Source organism: Perognathus longimembris, chromosome 4 (assembly GCF_023159225.1).
Source record: "Perognathus longimembris pacificus isolate PPM17 chromosome 4, ASM2315922v1, whole genome shotgun sequence".
NCBI lineage: Eukaryota > Metazoa > Chordata > Mammalia > Rodentia > Heteromyidae > Perognathus > Perognathus longimembris.
This window is the reverse complement of record NC_063164.1, coordinates 38,508,859-38,524,428: the sequence shown is the minus strand read 5'-3', so window position 1 is coordinate 38,524,428 and position 15,570 is coordinate 38,508,859. Positions and strand designations below refer to the sequence as shown.

The following is a 15,570-nucleotide window of genomic DNA, read 5'->3' as shown; positions in this document are numbered from 1 at the left end:
AGAAGGAAAAACAGAACTGCATTGGAACTATGAGAAGAAAGGTTAGAATTTTTTTTTAATACTAAAATTTTAATGATTTCAGATCTAGGTAGGTCAATATTTCTATAACCAGCGGCATTGCCCTTACACGTTCTCCAACAGCTCCATCCCGTCCTGGTGTCCCATCATTTCCAGCTGGACCCTAGGTAAAAACAGTATTGAAAAATGAATTAAAACTAGGTAAATTTAATAAAAACTCTCATCCCAATTGTCAGGAAAGTAACTACATGCTTTACACTTCTCTTTTTTAAACTTAACACATGGAAATCTCAGCAAAAGAAAGACGTCTCTCATGGTCCTATTATTTTCAACTTCTTATAGAATTAATATATCCTAGCAATCATTTCTGGTTCATATTTTCAAACAAATCCTTAAATACCTTGAAATAAACAGAGCACAATTATGTTATTGCCATTTTGTATTTTGCCTGGCTTTTCAATGAATGGTTACTTTTACATAGTGAGTTTCTCCATTGAATATTCTTACAGTTTTAGAATCAAATAACTGTGTTTGGCTGTACTAAATTATTTTCAGAATGTATGGCCTCCTTTTCTTACTTTAGTTTGATTGATTTTTAACAATGCTTTTATTATTTAATAAATTAGCCCTGAAAACTACTGATTAATTCTTTCAGGAGAGTGTGACTGTGAATCACTCCTTAAAGTACTTCACAGAGGGTATTCACACCTTTAACTTCTCAAATTGCCTGTCAAACACTGATTTCTGCCCAAAAGTGTCTAAAAGAAGATGACATCCATAAAGCTGCTTTATAGTGACACTTAGAAAAAAATGTCCTCTACTTGCTGTTCCCTTTTTACAATCTGTAATAGTCACATTAATCCTATCACCATAAAACTTGGTAATTTTGATAAATATTCCATTGCAAAATGAAATAATAACAAAGGAGATAAATGGGCATGTCCTTCTACCTTCAGAACAATTTGGAAAATGCTAAGTCACCAAGTCACTAATTCTAGACTAGATGAAGGTCAGTTGAAGGACAAATGGCATCAATCAGCCAAATTTCTGGGAAAGTAGAGTATGTCAAATAGCAATATCAAAAAATTCCTTAAGGTCATATATACAACAAATTCTTGAAATTCTAAGTCATTTCTACATGCAAAACAAAACAAAACAACAATATCTATCCTCTTGACACTCAGGTAACAAGTAGAGCTATTTTTGATTAAATACTCACTTCTGGCCCAGGTTCTCCTACAGGACCATTTGACCCAGGGGGTCCTACAGGCCCTGGTGGACCTTTGTCTCCTGTTGCACCAGTTGGTCCTACTTTTCCTGGTGTGCCCTGAAAGTGAAATATTAACAAGTCAACCACTTCTAAGCAAAGTTCAGAGTGCTTGCTCACCAAAAGGCTACCTTTATCCTTTATCAATAATTGTCTACTATCCTACAGAACTCTTGCATTCTGAATTTTTTATTACTTTTCTTGTGGCATATCAGAATAAATGAAAGAAGTTCTGTACCATTGAGAAGTGCAGCCCTTATTACTCTGTTGTTGCTCTTTCTCACTTAACTCCTCATTTGATGGCTTCAGAATTCTACCTAGGGTTCTCCCAGCACTCTCTCTCTTTCTCTCTCTCTCTCCTCTCCATTCAATACAGAATATCATTATTTTCTTCCCTCAAGCATTGTAAACACTTCACTGGTAAAACTTAGTCTCTTAAAAACCAATATTATATCAAGTTATAAAATTTTCACCTATACTCCAAAGAATATAACATTCTTAGACACCCTCAGGAAAAAAGAGATTATCTCCAGAACCCTTCTTTAGAGTTCACCCCATATTCACCTCTAATATTACTTTAGCTCAACCACTACTTCCCTTTGATGGTTTGCTGTGAAAGAGAAGTGTTTATTTTAAAAGATGCCACCTGATGACCCTCATTTCTGGCTTGATGAATCTTTTTTTAAATCCTTGAAGAAAGATTTTAAACTCATCAAAAATCAAAATCCTTATGTGTCTGCTTCTTTAGCCTGAGGGTTAAACAACTCTGTTTTTCTAAGACTTTGCAAGGTGGTTGAGCTTTTGTTATTTAAGATCAAATGTTTTTTAAGATACTCAGAATTTATATCAGATCTTAACAGTTTAATCTATTAAGTAAAAAAAAAAAAATCAAGTCTCTCAGAGCAAATTGTGCCGCACATGTAAGGTGGAGTATTGACCAGTATAGCTACTTACCGCTGGGCCAGGCAGGCCAGGCATGCCTCGTTCTCCACGCTGCCCAGGCATGCCCACAATCCCTCTTTGCCCAGTAGTTCCAGCTGGACCAGGTGGACCATCTGGACCCTAATGTTGATGATAAACTATGGTTACCATTTCTACATAGAAATGCCATATCCATAGATTTAACTGTAGATTGATTATAGTTTAATGGGTATATCAACATTTAAAAATCCTCTTTCACAAAACTTAGATGATAGATAGACAGATAGATAGATACATATATACATACATACATGATACATATATTATAGTTTATGTACATTGACAAACTATATATGTATAATTTATATACATATACATTTCACAAAACTATGATTGCTAGATGTTAGATACATATATATATATGTAATCACAGCTGTAATTCTCAGTCTCTAACATTATTTAAAGTTAAAAACATTTCACCAATTGCAAAGAATTGAGTAAATAATATGAATATTAATTGAAAAATTTGAACTATTCAAAGAAATATTTTCCTCCTAAAAACAGAAATTTAAAGACTTAAATAGTATCTAAATAGATTAATAATGAATATTTGGACATAAAAATGATATATGTCTGATTGTCTTCACATAGTACATTTAATAAATAATATTCTCCATTTCATTTTTTTTCAAAAACTGTGTTCAATACTTTTCTAAAAATACTTACATATAGGCTTAGAATAGATTATTTTAATTTAAAAATCTGTAAGGTACAATTCACCTAATGGATTTTGGAACGTACCGTTAATTTACCAGTTTCTTTGGGACAGTGATTTTCCTTAGGTTTTTCTTTAAAATATGGCAAGTTGAGATGGCATAAAATCAAACTTACAGGCTGTCCATCGTCTCCTGGGTCTCCCTTGTCTCCTGGGCCACCAGGTGGCCCTGCTGGTCCTCTATCTCCCACTCTTCCATGAGAGCCAGGGTCACCACGAAGCCCTGGAGGTCCCTCCTTCCCTGGCTCCCCGATAGGCCCCGCAGGTCCTGGAGCTCCCTAGTTTAACAAAGGAAAGAACATCAAGGAGGGCAAAGTAGTAGTAGAGGGATTGATAACACAGGCCTCCTCTGCCTCTTACACAGATGGCCAAACTTGTAGGTTCATTTTCCCTGCGAGATAATCTGTCACTCATAGACAGAAACAAAACAAATCACAGCTGTGAATCTGTACTCCAGAAGAAAATCTGGGTTTCATTATCAATGAAATTAAATTGAATTTTCAAAAATATAAATAAAGCTCTGCTCTAAATATGGAGATAGAACATTGTTTCTGTGTGACTGGATCTTACAGCAATATTTATTAAGGACAGTTTCAGAGATTTATTGTAATTGAGGGTATGGTCATTAGCACATGATACTATAAAATATTTTCTACTTAAATGAGAGTCAAATATTGGGACTACAGAGAATTTCTAAAATGAGCTCTTGCCCGAAATGTGGGATTCTTAAACATTTTTGATGAACTAACTATGCATAATTATAGAAAAGTTGCAATCAGAACATATTTAAGTAAAACAATAACTCAAATATATATATATATACACATATATATATCTCAAAATGTGTGTGTGTGTGTGTGTGTGTGTGCGCGTGTGTTTCATCATTCCAGGACAAATGGCTTGAATGACTAATTCTACTTACAGCAGGACCTGGAGGTCCAACTCTGCCGGCAGAACCAGGAAATCCTGTAGCACCCTAGGAATATAAAATGTTATGAGCAATTTATAAAAAGAATATTTACTAGTTACACATATTTTCCTAAGACCTTTTCACAGAAGAATTTGGGTCATTAGAGTCTGTGCTACATTGTAACTATATGTTTTACTTTTCCTCTTGCAGTACATGTTTTTGAGAAATAATCTGAGTTGGTTTGTAGGAAGGGCACAATTTTTCTAATTCTACCCTTCTTTACCTTGGACATTCATAAGCATAAATAGTTCCCAGAATCATATAACACAAAAGTTTTCACACTATGCATTTACCCTTTTGCTTAAGTAATACATTATTTATGTTACAAACAAAGCAGGTGGGTATTCCAGATTACAAAACAATCTCCATCGTAAGTATTCTTTTGCTTTACCATATAGGTAATGCATTCAATCCCTGTTAAAATCTCATGAAGAGTAACTTTCATGTGGCAAGGAGGTAATAGATATCCAGAACTTGTTGAGCACAATTCTCACAGTATGAAAACAACTTACTGGTGGACCCTGGGTACCTCGACCCCCTTTCAGTCCAGGAACACCATGAGGACCCTAAATGAAATGAACAAAAACCCATTAGAGACCTAGTGCACAATAGGCCTAATGGACACTCTAACATTGGAAGTAGACTTAAATTATGCCTTTTTGGTTTACTTGGTGTTTTTTCCCTAACTTACATGAGGGCCAGGAGATCCTGCAAGCCCTTGTGGTCCAGGAGACCCAGCATCTCCCTTCTGTCCTGGCTCTCCAGGTTCTCCCTTCACTCCGGGTTGTCCATCAGGGCCCTATGCCCAATCAAAGAGATGACAACTGATTGTAAGATTTATTCACACATTATTTCACAGTAATTACTAGTAATATACCATTTGGTTGCTTATTGTAAAATGATGCTTTGTAATCAGAAGTAAAGCACAGTAGCAGGAAACTAATAAAATCTTTAAAGACCTATACTGGCATAATTTTTATATAACAAATAAGTAAGCTTAAACTCATCATTTGTGTGCTACCTGTGGAAAGTATATTGAAAATGAGAACAATATCTAGAAAAATGTAAACTTTGGAAATTTTAATATAATTTCAAAATGATAACATTTAAACTACTTTATATACAAGAACAGTGTTTATTTGCATATTACAGATATTTGAAAAACTATACCTGGGGTCCCGCAAAACCAACAGCCCCAGTTGGGCCATTTTCACCACGAGAACCCTAAGAGAAAAGAAATATTATTAAACATTCATACATTATTCTAAATAAAAATAATATTTTAAATTATGTTTATAAAATGTTGTGTAATTAAATGCACCTAAAGAGAATTTAAATGTTGCTAGCGACAAATCATTAAAAATGATACTAAGGTATAGGTCAAGGGTCCAAAGGTTCAGGAGTCTCAAAAAGTTTCTTAATTATTTGGCAAGAAAATTACCTACCTAGACTTAATACCACTAAAATATTTTAAAGTATAATTCAAAAAGTAAAAGTTAAAAATCAAGAACCAAACCCAATAGGCATGGAAATTAGATGATGATGATGATAGATGACAAATAGGTCAATAGACAGACATAAAAATAAGCAAATAAATATTGGACTGTTTGGTGTTGCTCATTCTCATAACAAAACCATCGAAAACATTACTTACAGGGTTGCCACGGGATCCAGGTGGGCCAACTAAACCTCGAGGACCAGCTTCACCCTAGGAAGTACATTTTTGGTGGTCATTGTCCCAAGCCATAGCAAAACATAAAACCATTGTACAATACTGGGCACGGTGTGAAGGTAAACAGAGGAGACAGTTCTGAGATGGCCTATCTCAAACCTAGAATTTTCTGAAAGAGGAAAGATTAGGAAAGAACCAGCACCTAGGTTTTCTCATTTTAAGTAGACAAAATAACAGTTGTGGCTTACCTTTTCTCCCGTAGGACCTGCAGGACCTGGAGGACCCAAGGGACCTGGAAGACCCTGTCCATTAAAAGAACACAGTTATAGTGAAAGAGATTATACATATTAAAAAATCTTCATGATTAAGCAAACAAAATGATTATAACTTGCCTGCTTTGTAAATCATTATCTATAATAAGTAACAATCTATAGTTTTTAGAATTTTCTGCTTGGTCCAACACAATTTCTAGATTCTCTCTACAGAATGTTTTACACTCATTCAGCTTAACATGCATACATGATATGTATACACACACACATGACAACAATAGCTATCCTTTGACACTATCTGTTTCTTAGCCTATTTAATTTACTTTCTACTTCAAATTTGAATATATATTATAATATCCCCTTTGAATAGTGATTATTTGAGCATAGATCCTGTTACTTAGTCTGCTAATTTTATTAGTATTTATTTGAAAGTTGAATATATGCTATTGTTTTGTAATCTAGTCTTAAATTATAGAATAAGACATTAACTTTGATTTTAAAATGAAGTCTTGCTAATTTCATTTCTTTCTTCTTTCATTTTTCTTTCCTTTTTTCCCTTCCTCATTTCTTTCTTCCTCTTCATTTCTTCCTCCCTCCTTCTCTTTATTCTTTCATCTCCTTACCTCATCTCTTTCCCTCTTTCTCTTTGTTTCATTCTTTCCATAACCAAACAATAGTCCCATCTGATTTTTTTTTTTTTTTGGCCAGTCCTGGAGCTTGAACTCAGGGCCTGAGCACTGTCGCTGGCTTCTTTTTGCTCAAGGCTACCACTATACCACTTGAGCCACAGTGCCACTTCTGGCTTTTTCCATATATGTGGTGCTGAGGAATCGAACCCAGGGCTTCATGTATACGAGGCAAGCACTCTATCACTCAGTCACATTCCCAGCCCCGCATCTGATTTTTTATATAGAACAATTTATATTTCTAAAGCATTCATTACAACTAACAGCAAACTACATCTCACTGAACAGAAATAGTTCACAAAATATCAGAAACTGTTCCAGAAACGGTATAACTTTGAACCACTGTGACTAATCACACAAATAAGGAATTAAATCATATTTGTAAATATTGTTCATCTAGTCTGATTATCAAGTGTGTGCTAAACAATTATCAAATGTATGTTCATTTTGATGTCTGTTTTAAAGCAGCATATTAAATTTTTAGCATTAACCATCTTTTGGACATTGCAAGTTGTTTAATTTCTTTATTGATTAAAACATTAATAATTACAGTAGAGTAATTCTGATATCTTGTACATTGAAAAACACATCAGAACTTTCATAACTATATAATTCTCTTTGCCTGTATTGGAAGGAGTTCAACACTAACTCATTTTAAATGATCATTGCATATAAACTATTATGATTATAAAGAAAAAAATAGAGTAATCTCATTTATTTAAAGCAACTAATCCAAAGGCCAAATGTGTACACTATTTTGGTGTTGCAACAATTATCTAATCCTGTTTTCTTGGAAATCAAGATTAGAATGATAGCATTTGAGATTTGGTGTGAATCAGACACAGGTACTTATTTTATTTACAATTAATTACAGTAGGACAAAAATAACTTTATTTTGAAAAACTAAGGCAAGTTCATAATATCATTATAAGGTTTTCTAACTTAGCTACAAAAACATGTATATTTCACTTACCCTTGCTCCATCATTTCCAGCTGTTCCTTCAGCACCTTTCTCTCCTATGCCTCCCTGGAAAAACACAAGAAATATCATTTATTACTTTGTTCCCTACATGTATGAAAAATCTTCATGAGGAGAAGAGCTTAAATGCTGTCATCATAGTTGTTTCTTGAATTTCCAATCATATCTGTGCATTTTCTCAATAAATATGTTAGGAGAATAAATGTACAAGCTGGAAATCACTGAGAGCTAGTTGATAAACGTAAAGGTTTGCCCCAGGAATCATTGTCATTAGAAAGACTAAAGAATGAATTAGAAAGTCTTCCCATAGTCACCACATTCTTGATCGCAAGAAGTTAATTTGCCAAACAGATCCCTCATAACCTAACACATTTAAGTGTGTGTGTGTGTGTGTGTGTGTGTGTGTGTGTGTGTGTGTGTGTGTGTGACAGAGGTGGGGGAGACTTGAACTCCAGGCTTCTCACTCTTGATCAATTTTTTCTGGGGCTCATGCTCTCAGCTTTTCTGCTGAAGGCTGGTATTCTACCACTTGAGCCACATCTCTACTTCTAGCTTTATGCTGGTTAAATGCAGTTAATCCCATGAGTTTGTCTGGCCTGGCTGGCTTTGAACTTTCTCAGGTTTCAGCTTCCTGAGTAGCAAGGATTATAGGTGTGACCTACTGACACGCAGCAAGCCTGTAAATCTTAGTCTGCTTTAGAGCACACGAATGGCAGGGAATACTTTTCATGTTAGCAACATGGAGAAAAACGTCATAGAATCTATGGGTGTAGATAAAATCATATTGTTTAATAATATCAAATAGAAAATAAAAGACTATTGACATAAAAATAGTAAAGAATGAATTAGAAGATAATTAAAATAGACTTACTCTGTCACCCTTGGGCCCAGGGGTTCCGGCAATTCCTCTTTCTCCAGGCATACCCTGAAGACCTGGTGGGCCTGTATCGCCCATGGTCCCGGATGGACCTGGGCTGCCCTGAAGTGAACAAGTAATAAGTGACAACTTCAGTATGTTAAGACTGGACTGTGTAAAATTGATGATTTGGCAGATAAAAAGTGTTTGGATGTCAGCAATCACACATAATTTGTCTTAGTATTTAAACTTTGCCTTTTAGAATGCAAAGTTGAAGCTGAAGTTTTAAGATTTTAAAAAATCAATTGTTTTTTGCTTTTCGGTTTGTTTCTATTTTTTTGTGAGAGAAAATGGAACACAAATTCAAAGTTAAATAAGCAGTAATGTAATTTGTTTTTTCCTTTGTTCACCATATCATAACCATACTAATAAAGAAGGGAAATATTATTTATTTAGTGGGTGTGGGTATGTGTGTTTACTAGACTTGAGGCTTAAACTCAGGGACTGAGCACTGTACCTGAAGGGTTTTTTTCTTTTTCCTTTTTCTACTTTTTGTTTGTTTGTCTTTTTTGCTAAAGGCTAGAGCTCTTCAATTGAGCCAGAGCTCCACTTCCAGCCTTTTGGTGCTGAATTACAAATAAGAGTCTCACAGATTTTCCTGCCCAGGCTGGATTCTCAAACCATGATGTTCAGGTCTCAGCCTTTTAAGTAGGGAGGAGCTACTAGTTTCTGGATGCAAAGGGAGATCTTATATTTGAATAAAACTTTTTTTTCTTTAGGAGGCCTGCAGTATTTAGTTAGTGATTAAATTATAACAGTGATTAAATTTAATTTATCCTTATTCAATTACTCGGGACTCTAAAGATACTAAGGGCTCTCATGTTATATTATCACAAGAAAAATCTATTTCAGTTATGCATACTAAAGTTACTTGGACTCTCTTCTGTCTAGTCATGAAATGGTACTTTAGAGGAAAAGATACTGATTTTGTCTTATGATGTATTATATTTTCAGACTCAAAAACTACACATTTATATATGTGGAAAGTAGAATTGTGAAACCAACCACAAGGAAAATGGAACGTGTGATTAGGAATACCTCCTAATAAATTATGTATTTTTTCTCTTTGTTGTCTCTGCTTATTCATGGGGGCCCTTCACAAAGTTAATAGCCCTTGTAAGCATTAAGAATATGTTTGTATAAGGGACTGTGCTGTTATGTGCCCAATACCATGAAAGTCATCCCAGAAGATATTTTTAAAGCTCTCTTTTTCTAAAGCTCTCTTCAGTTGCCAGGAAAAGTTCTAGTTAGGCACTCATTAAAAATTTGTGGAAAGAGAAAGTGATAAAATCGAGACTTCTTGTAAAACCAATAAAAATACATTCTAATACCATCCAATGTTTGTTTTAGGAAAGTGTGCTAGGAATTTACAATGTTCAGATCATTGTTCTACTTACTTTTGGACCATCGGGGCCATGTCCCCCAGCCATGCCTTTCTCTCCGGGGAGTCCAGTTATCCCAGGTTCTCCTCTTTCTCCAGGATTGCCTCGCTCACCCTAGTAGAATATCACAAAGTTTAAATGATCACAATTCTGTATATAATGGAGAAAAATTAGACATGGCTCATTAATAAGTTCTATTTTACTCTTTTAGTGCTAAAACACAAATTTAAAGAGTATAGTAGTTTCATGAGACAAAATATTTCTCACAAGATGACTTTCATCAAGCCTACAAATAAAATGCTCAAATTAAAACTCCTTTTAAGATAAAAGATGCCTTTTAAGTTGAAGTTAAGGGGAAACAATATGAATTATGAAACAAAATACTTACTCTAGGTCCTAATGGGCCAACTGCTCCAGGGTCTCCAGGAACACCCTATAAATTCAATTTTTTTTAACGAGAGAAAAAAAAAGCTTTGAGCTAGTTTTTAGTTATTTATTAGGAATATTTCCAGATTATGCACTCAACTGTTATTACTGTACTATTAGAAGGCTAAATAAGTCCATAATAGAAAAGAATGAATATATGTACACTTTCCTAAGTGAGGCAACATTGCATATAATAAATAGAAGCATATTCAAAAATATATTTATATTATACTTGAATGTTTGACTTTTAGAAAGGTAAAATTATTCTCTCAAAACGATGGAACATTACATTTGTTTTGTTTTAGATACAATAGAACATATTCTAAGTAATTTTATTTCCCAATGGAATATGAAAAAGTTTAAACAGAGGGAGGTAATAGAAAAAGCAAAGACCAGTGGTCATTCAAAATAGAACCAATTTAATTATACTTAATTTAGTAAACATTTCTCAAGCATATAATGTTTACAAAGCCACAGCTCTCCCAGGAATTGTGGACTTCAACTAGCACACTCAGAAAAGTCTAAAATAAAGGTGTGTGTGTGTGTGTGTGTGTGTGTGTGTGTGTGTGTGTGTTGGGGGGGTCATTTGTAGATTGAACTCAGGGCCTGGGTGTTGTTTCTGAGGTGTTCTTTTTCCTCAGCGATAGTACTATACCACTCTGAACCACAGCTCCACTTCTGGCTTTTAGGCTGTTAATTGGAGATATGAACCTCACAACCTTTCCTGCCTGGGCTGGTTTGGAACTGCCTGAGTTGCTAGGATTATAGGCATTAGCCACCAGTGCCTGGCTTAAAATAAAAATTTAATGTGAATTATTCACTAAAAGAAAGTTTGTCATTCAAAATTTCCCCTCTTGATAAAGAAGTTAACTTCATCAAATAGACCCCCATTCTTATCTTCTGACATGTTTTGTCCCTACAATTTAATGGCTGTCCTAAAATCCAAATTGTATAGTGTTACTCCCTATGAAAACCCCTTTCATCATTTTTCCATTACTCTAAAAATGACAAACAAATAGAAACCTGAAATCTGGTCCTTGATTCACAACTTTGGTCTCATATTTACTCTCTTCAAGGCCACACATTCTTTCCTGACTTATTGAAATTTTTCATTGACTGAAATGAATCAGCAAACTTTCATACTTGCTATTCTCATTTCCTAAAGTACTATATTATTTCTTATACTAATTCATATTTCCCATCATTCAAAATTCACATTTCATAAGAGAGATTACTTTGAGAAAACTTCCCCAAACTCTCAATTCTGATTTAAATGAATCTTTCATGTTTCCACATATATAGAACCTCATTTACAATTGTCTTTAAAACATGTTGCTATTGTATCTGTCTCCCCATATTCTCTATGAAAGCATAGGTCCTGGCCATCCCAGAGGACCATGCGGAGATAATCACAGACAGGGGAAGAAGATTCATAAGGAGGTTTATTAGTGGAGCCATAGTTCCCACGGGAGAGGGAGCTACATGGTGTCTGCACCTTATCCAGGTGGCAGCTTCTCTCTCTCTGGGGGTAAAGGGGAAGTAAGTAAGGTAGTGTGTAGGAGAGGCTCATTAGGTATGGGTGGATCTGGGGGCTAGTGGGAGGAGCTGAGGACCTGAGGCTAGGGAAATGCTAACATTCCCCCATTTGTTGTTTAGTACCAGGCCATTCTATCACAGGCAGGCAGGCAGAGTTTAGAGAGGCAGAAAGAGAGAGAGAGAGGGAGAGAGAGAGAGAGAGAGAGAGAGAGAGAGAGAGAGAGAACTCCATCTGCCCAAGCGCTCATAAAAGTTATGTAAGTCCTGTAAAATATTCCAAATTTGTAAGATTGGGCTCAAACTTGAGCAGCTTTCCTGAAGCATTTTAGACTGTTCCCCACTTGATGAGTGACCAACAGAGCTGAAATAGAGATCAGTTGACTCCCAACACCCACAATTGCTGATTCCCTTGACCTAGCCCAGTGGCTAAAGGTCAGCAGCCCAGTGGCCTTCCCTGGGAGTGGGGCTCGGAACTTGGAGCCAAGATTTACAGTGGCCCAGTGGCCTTATGGAAAATCGAAGCTCCCGGCTAATGGTCACTCACCCTGGTTGGAGTTTCAAATCTGTTGTGGTTGATGATTGTGCCCCTCCCACGGTAAGTGATTAGTGGAGCTGAGGAGTTAAATACCAAGTGTCCTCGGTATTACTCTGGTCAGCTGAAATGTAGGAGACAATCAGCAATGCGGTAGTCACCCCTGTGTCCCAGACCGAGCGCGAGTGTGGCCCTGAAGCCACGGCCCTGTGGCCCTATGCTACAGTCGCCTGGAGTGGGACTCGGAACTTGGCGCCAAGATTTTTAGTGTGGCCCTGAAGCCATGGCCCTGGGGCCCTAAGGTAAATCGGAAAATCGGATCTGAGCCCTGGGTTAGATTATCACTTACCCTGGGGGATGTGAGGGCAAATTTGTAGATTGTCGTGGTGGATGGAAGTAGAGCACTCGGTCAGGAGAAGTTACCTCAGTGGTCCTCTGGGTGGGCTTAGGACAGCAGAATAGGTTCCGGGGGGCAGCTTGGATCCCCCCAGAAATGGGGGAGCAAATCCACCAGGGAACCTATCCCGGGTTCAGCACCAATGAAAGCATAGGTCCTGGCCATCCCAAAGGACCATGCAGAGATAATCACAGGCAGGAGAAGAAGGTTCATAAGGAGGTTTATTAGTGGGGCCATAGTTCCCACGGGAGAAGGAGCTACATGGCATCTGCACCTTATCCAGGTGGCAGTTTCTTTCTTTCTAGGGGTAAAGGGGAAGTAGTTAGGTAGTAGGAGTGGCTCATTAGGTATGGGTGGATCTGGGGGCTAGTGGGAGGAGCTGAGGACCTGAGGCTAGGGAAATGCTAACACTATATCTTACTGTTTTATAATTTAGGGTAAGGTTTTTATCCAGATTGAGAAAAATATGGTACTTAGTAAAGCCAAACCCATATAATGGGCTTGATGAATAGTAACAAAGGAATTATTCAAAGGAAATAAATTTATGTATCAATAAAATTATAGAAATTAGCAGCTATATCGGTTCCTAACTGTACTGTCATGTAGTACAACTGTAATTATGATATAATAAATGGGAAAAGCAGATGCCTTTGGTTCAAATCATATCAAGTGTATTACTTTAGGAAAGTTATCAAACATCTATGTTCCTCATTTTTCTTGAGTATAAAGTACAAATAATAATATAACACAGAACTATGATTGTTTTGAGGATCTGAAGAGATACAATACACAAAGAAAACAGAGCTTCAATTTAAACATTCTTATGTTGTGCCAGCCATTTATAGTTTTGATATTAGTATTATTATTACTGTGGTGATTATTATCTAAAATTTTACCTGATCACCAGGCTTCCCCCCTTCACCAGGAGGCCCTGGAGGTCCAGGAAGTCCCTAAAGCAAAAAAAGCAAAATTTTGACATTGTGAAAGTTTCATAGATTACCAATGTCAACAGTTTACCTTTTATAATTTATACAGACTACATTTCAAAAAAATACTTTTCATACACATTAAAAAATAAGACCTAGGAAAATGCAGGAACTAATTCTAATTGATTTATAGGGTAAGATTTTACTTGAGCTCACAAACAATTTGGCCAAAAAAAAACCCACCAACAACCCACCTATAACATTAGGTTACGTTTGTTTGTAATGCTTTACAGATCTAAAAACAGTATTTGAGCCTACAAGAATATATTGCAAGTCAGTTCTGAATTTTTTTTCACAAATTATGACTATGCTATTAGATAATTAGTATGTATAGGACATGTAACAAATCATGATAATTTGTCAAAAATTTTGGTGACTATACCAGTAAAACTAGATAAAGACCTTGTAATAACTTAGTAAGAATGACTCAGATATTATGGACATTCTATTACTTTTCAATTTGTTAATCATTTGGGGTTTGGTCAGTTTTCAAATAAAGTCAGTTTGTCATATTTGCATAGCAATGTTTACCCAGTGTTTGGTCTTTATTCTGGAGTGTGGGTGATTTGAAGAGTTGAGAAATTTCATATAACTTGATCTTACTTTTTTATTAATTTATTTATTGTCAAAGTGGTGTACAGAGGGATTACAATATCATATGTAAGGCAGTGAGTACATTTCTTATCAAACTTGTTACCTCATCCCTCATTTTCTCCCATCTTACTTTTTTTATATTAGAAACCTTACATATGTAACTGTGAATCTCTGTACATCACCTTGACAATAAAATTAAATTAAAAACAAGACAGTCAAAACTCATTTAACCCAAGGGAATAAAAGAAAGAAATCAGAGTTAGTGTGTACCTGGAAGCCAGTGGGGCCTGGAGGACCCTGTTCTCCTCTTTCTCCTGCTAGACCCTAAGTCAGGAATAACAAAAACCATGCGTATTGTCAGATATGAATGCATGCTTCTTTTCTATGTGAATATCAGAAGTGTTATTGATCTCTTCTTTACCTCTCAACCATGTTTCCTAAGTTCACTAGATAATAAATAATTATCAAGAATCATCAAATGTTATTCTCTGAAGTCCCTGTTAGTGAAAAAAAATCCTCTATAACCAAGGAGAGTCTGATGATACATATTCACTTTTTATGTAAAATCTAAAATGTTATATTCCAATTGTAAATATGGGGAAATTAGAATTGGAAAAGCCTTTGTTGATATACATATATATTCTAAAAGGGTAATATTTTTCATTGCTTATTCTAAGAATTATTAATCATGATTTCAAAACTAGAATGACCAAAGAATATTTTAGAAAGATATTTAAATAGCTCCACCCAAAACAAATATGCCAAAATATTTCTGACAAACATTTTAAAATCCTAAAATTAAAACCTAACCTCATAGGATTAATATTATTGCATTTTACACTTTCAAAACCAGCCTGTTTAAATAATTTTAATATGCTATGCTATTGGAAGGGTCTAGGTATAATCTCATGTTTAATCATTTTAAATAAAATACATTATAATATAATACATAAAATAATATATTATAAAAACATATTTTACTTAGTATATTCTTCAACTATGACTTATGATGAAATATCCTTTGCCATTATTAGACTTTTAAAAAAATGTTTTAAATGAGACCTATAATTTTACTAGAAAAGCAGATAACAGAACACAGGGAACCAAATGAAATGCTATAATTAAAATTCACCATCAAATTCACTCATTCCCATCCCTCAATACATATTCATAAGTAATATATTTGAACAAGAATAATTAAAAAGATGAAACATATCAATAGTGCCACTTAAAAGGTCACA

The 15,570-nt window shown here is 35.3% G+C and overlaps 1 protein-coding gene across 1 annotated transcript in view; it reads right to left on the bottom strand.

The window, feature by feature from the left end:
- Window positions 1-15,570, bottom strand: part of Col5a2 (collagen type V alpha 2 chain) — a 136,091-nt gene that overhangs the window by 14,371 nt on the left and 106,150 nt on the right. The window contains exons 30-45 of the mRNA XM_048345108.1: window positions 14,600-14,653; window positions 13,646-13,699; window positions 10,247-10,291; window positions 9,874-9,972; window positions 8,432-8,539; window positions 7,555-7,608; window positions 5,872-5,925; window positions 5,606-5,659; window positions 5,122-5,175; window positions 4,643-4,750; window positions 4,464-4,517; window positions 3,904-3,957; window positions 3,098-3,259; window positions 2,240-2,347; window positions 1,238-1,345; window positions 128-181 (exon numbers count right to left, since the gene is read on the bottom strand). Of these exons, the coding sequence (XP_048201065.1) occupies window positions 128-181; window positions 1,238-1,345; window positions 2,240-2,347; window positions 3,098-3,259; window positions 3,904-3,957; window positions 4,464-4,517; window positions 4,643-4,750; window positions 5,122-5,175; window positions 5,606-5,659; window positions 5,872-5,925; window positions 7,555-7,608; window positions 8,432-8,539; window positions 9,874-9,972; window positions 10,247-10,291; window positions 13,646-13,699; window positions 14,600-14,653 (1,224 nt within the window). The remainder of the gene's footprint in view (window positions 1-127; window positions 182-1,237; window positions 1,346-2,239; window positions 2,348-3,097; window positions 3,260-3,903; window positions 3,958-4,463; window positions 4,518-4,642; window positions 4,751-5,121; window positions 5,176-5,605; window positions 5,660-5,871; window positions 5,926-7,554; window positions 7,609-8,431; window positions 8,540-9,873; window positions 9,973-10,246; window positions 10,292-13,645; window positions 13,700-14,599; window positions 14,654-15,570) is intronic.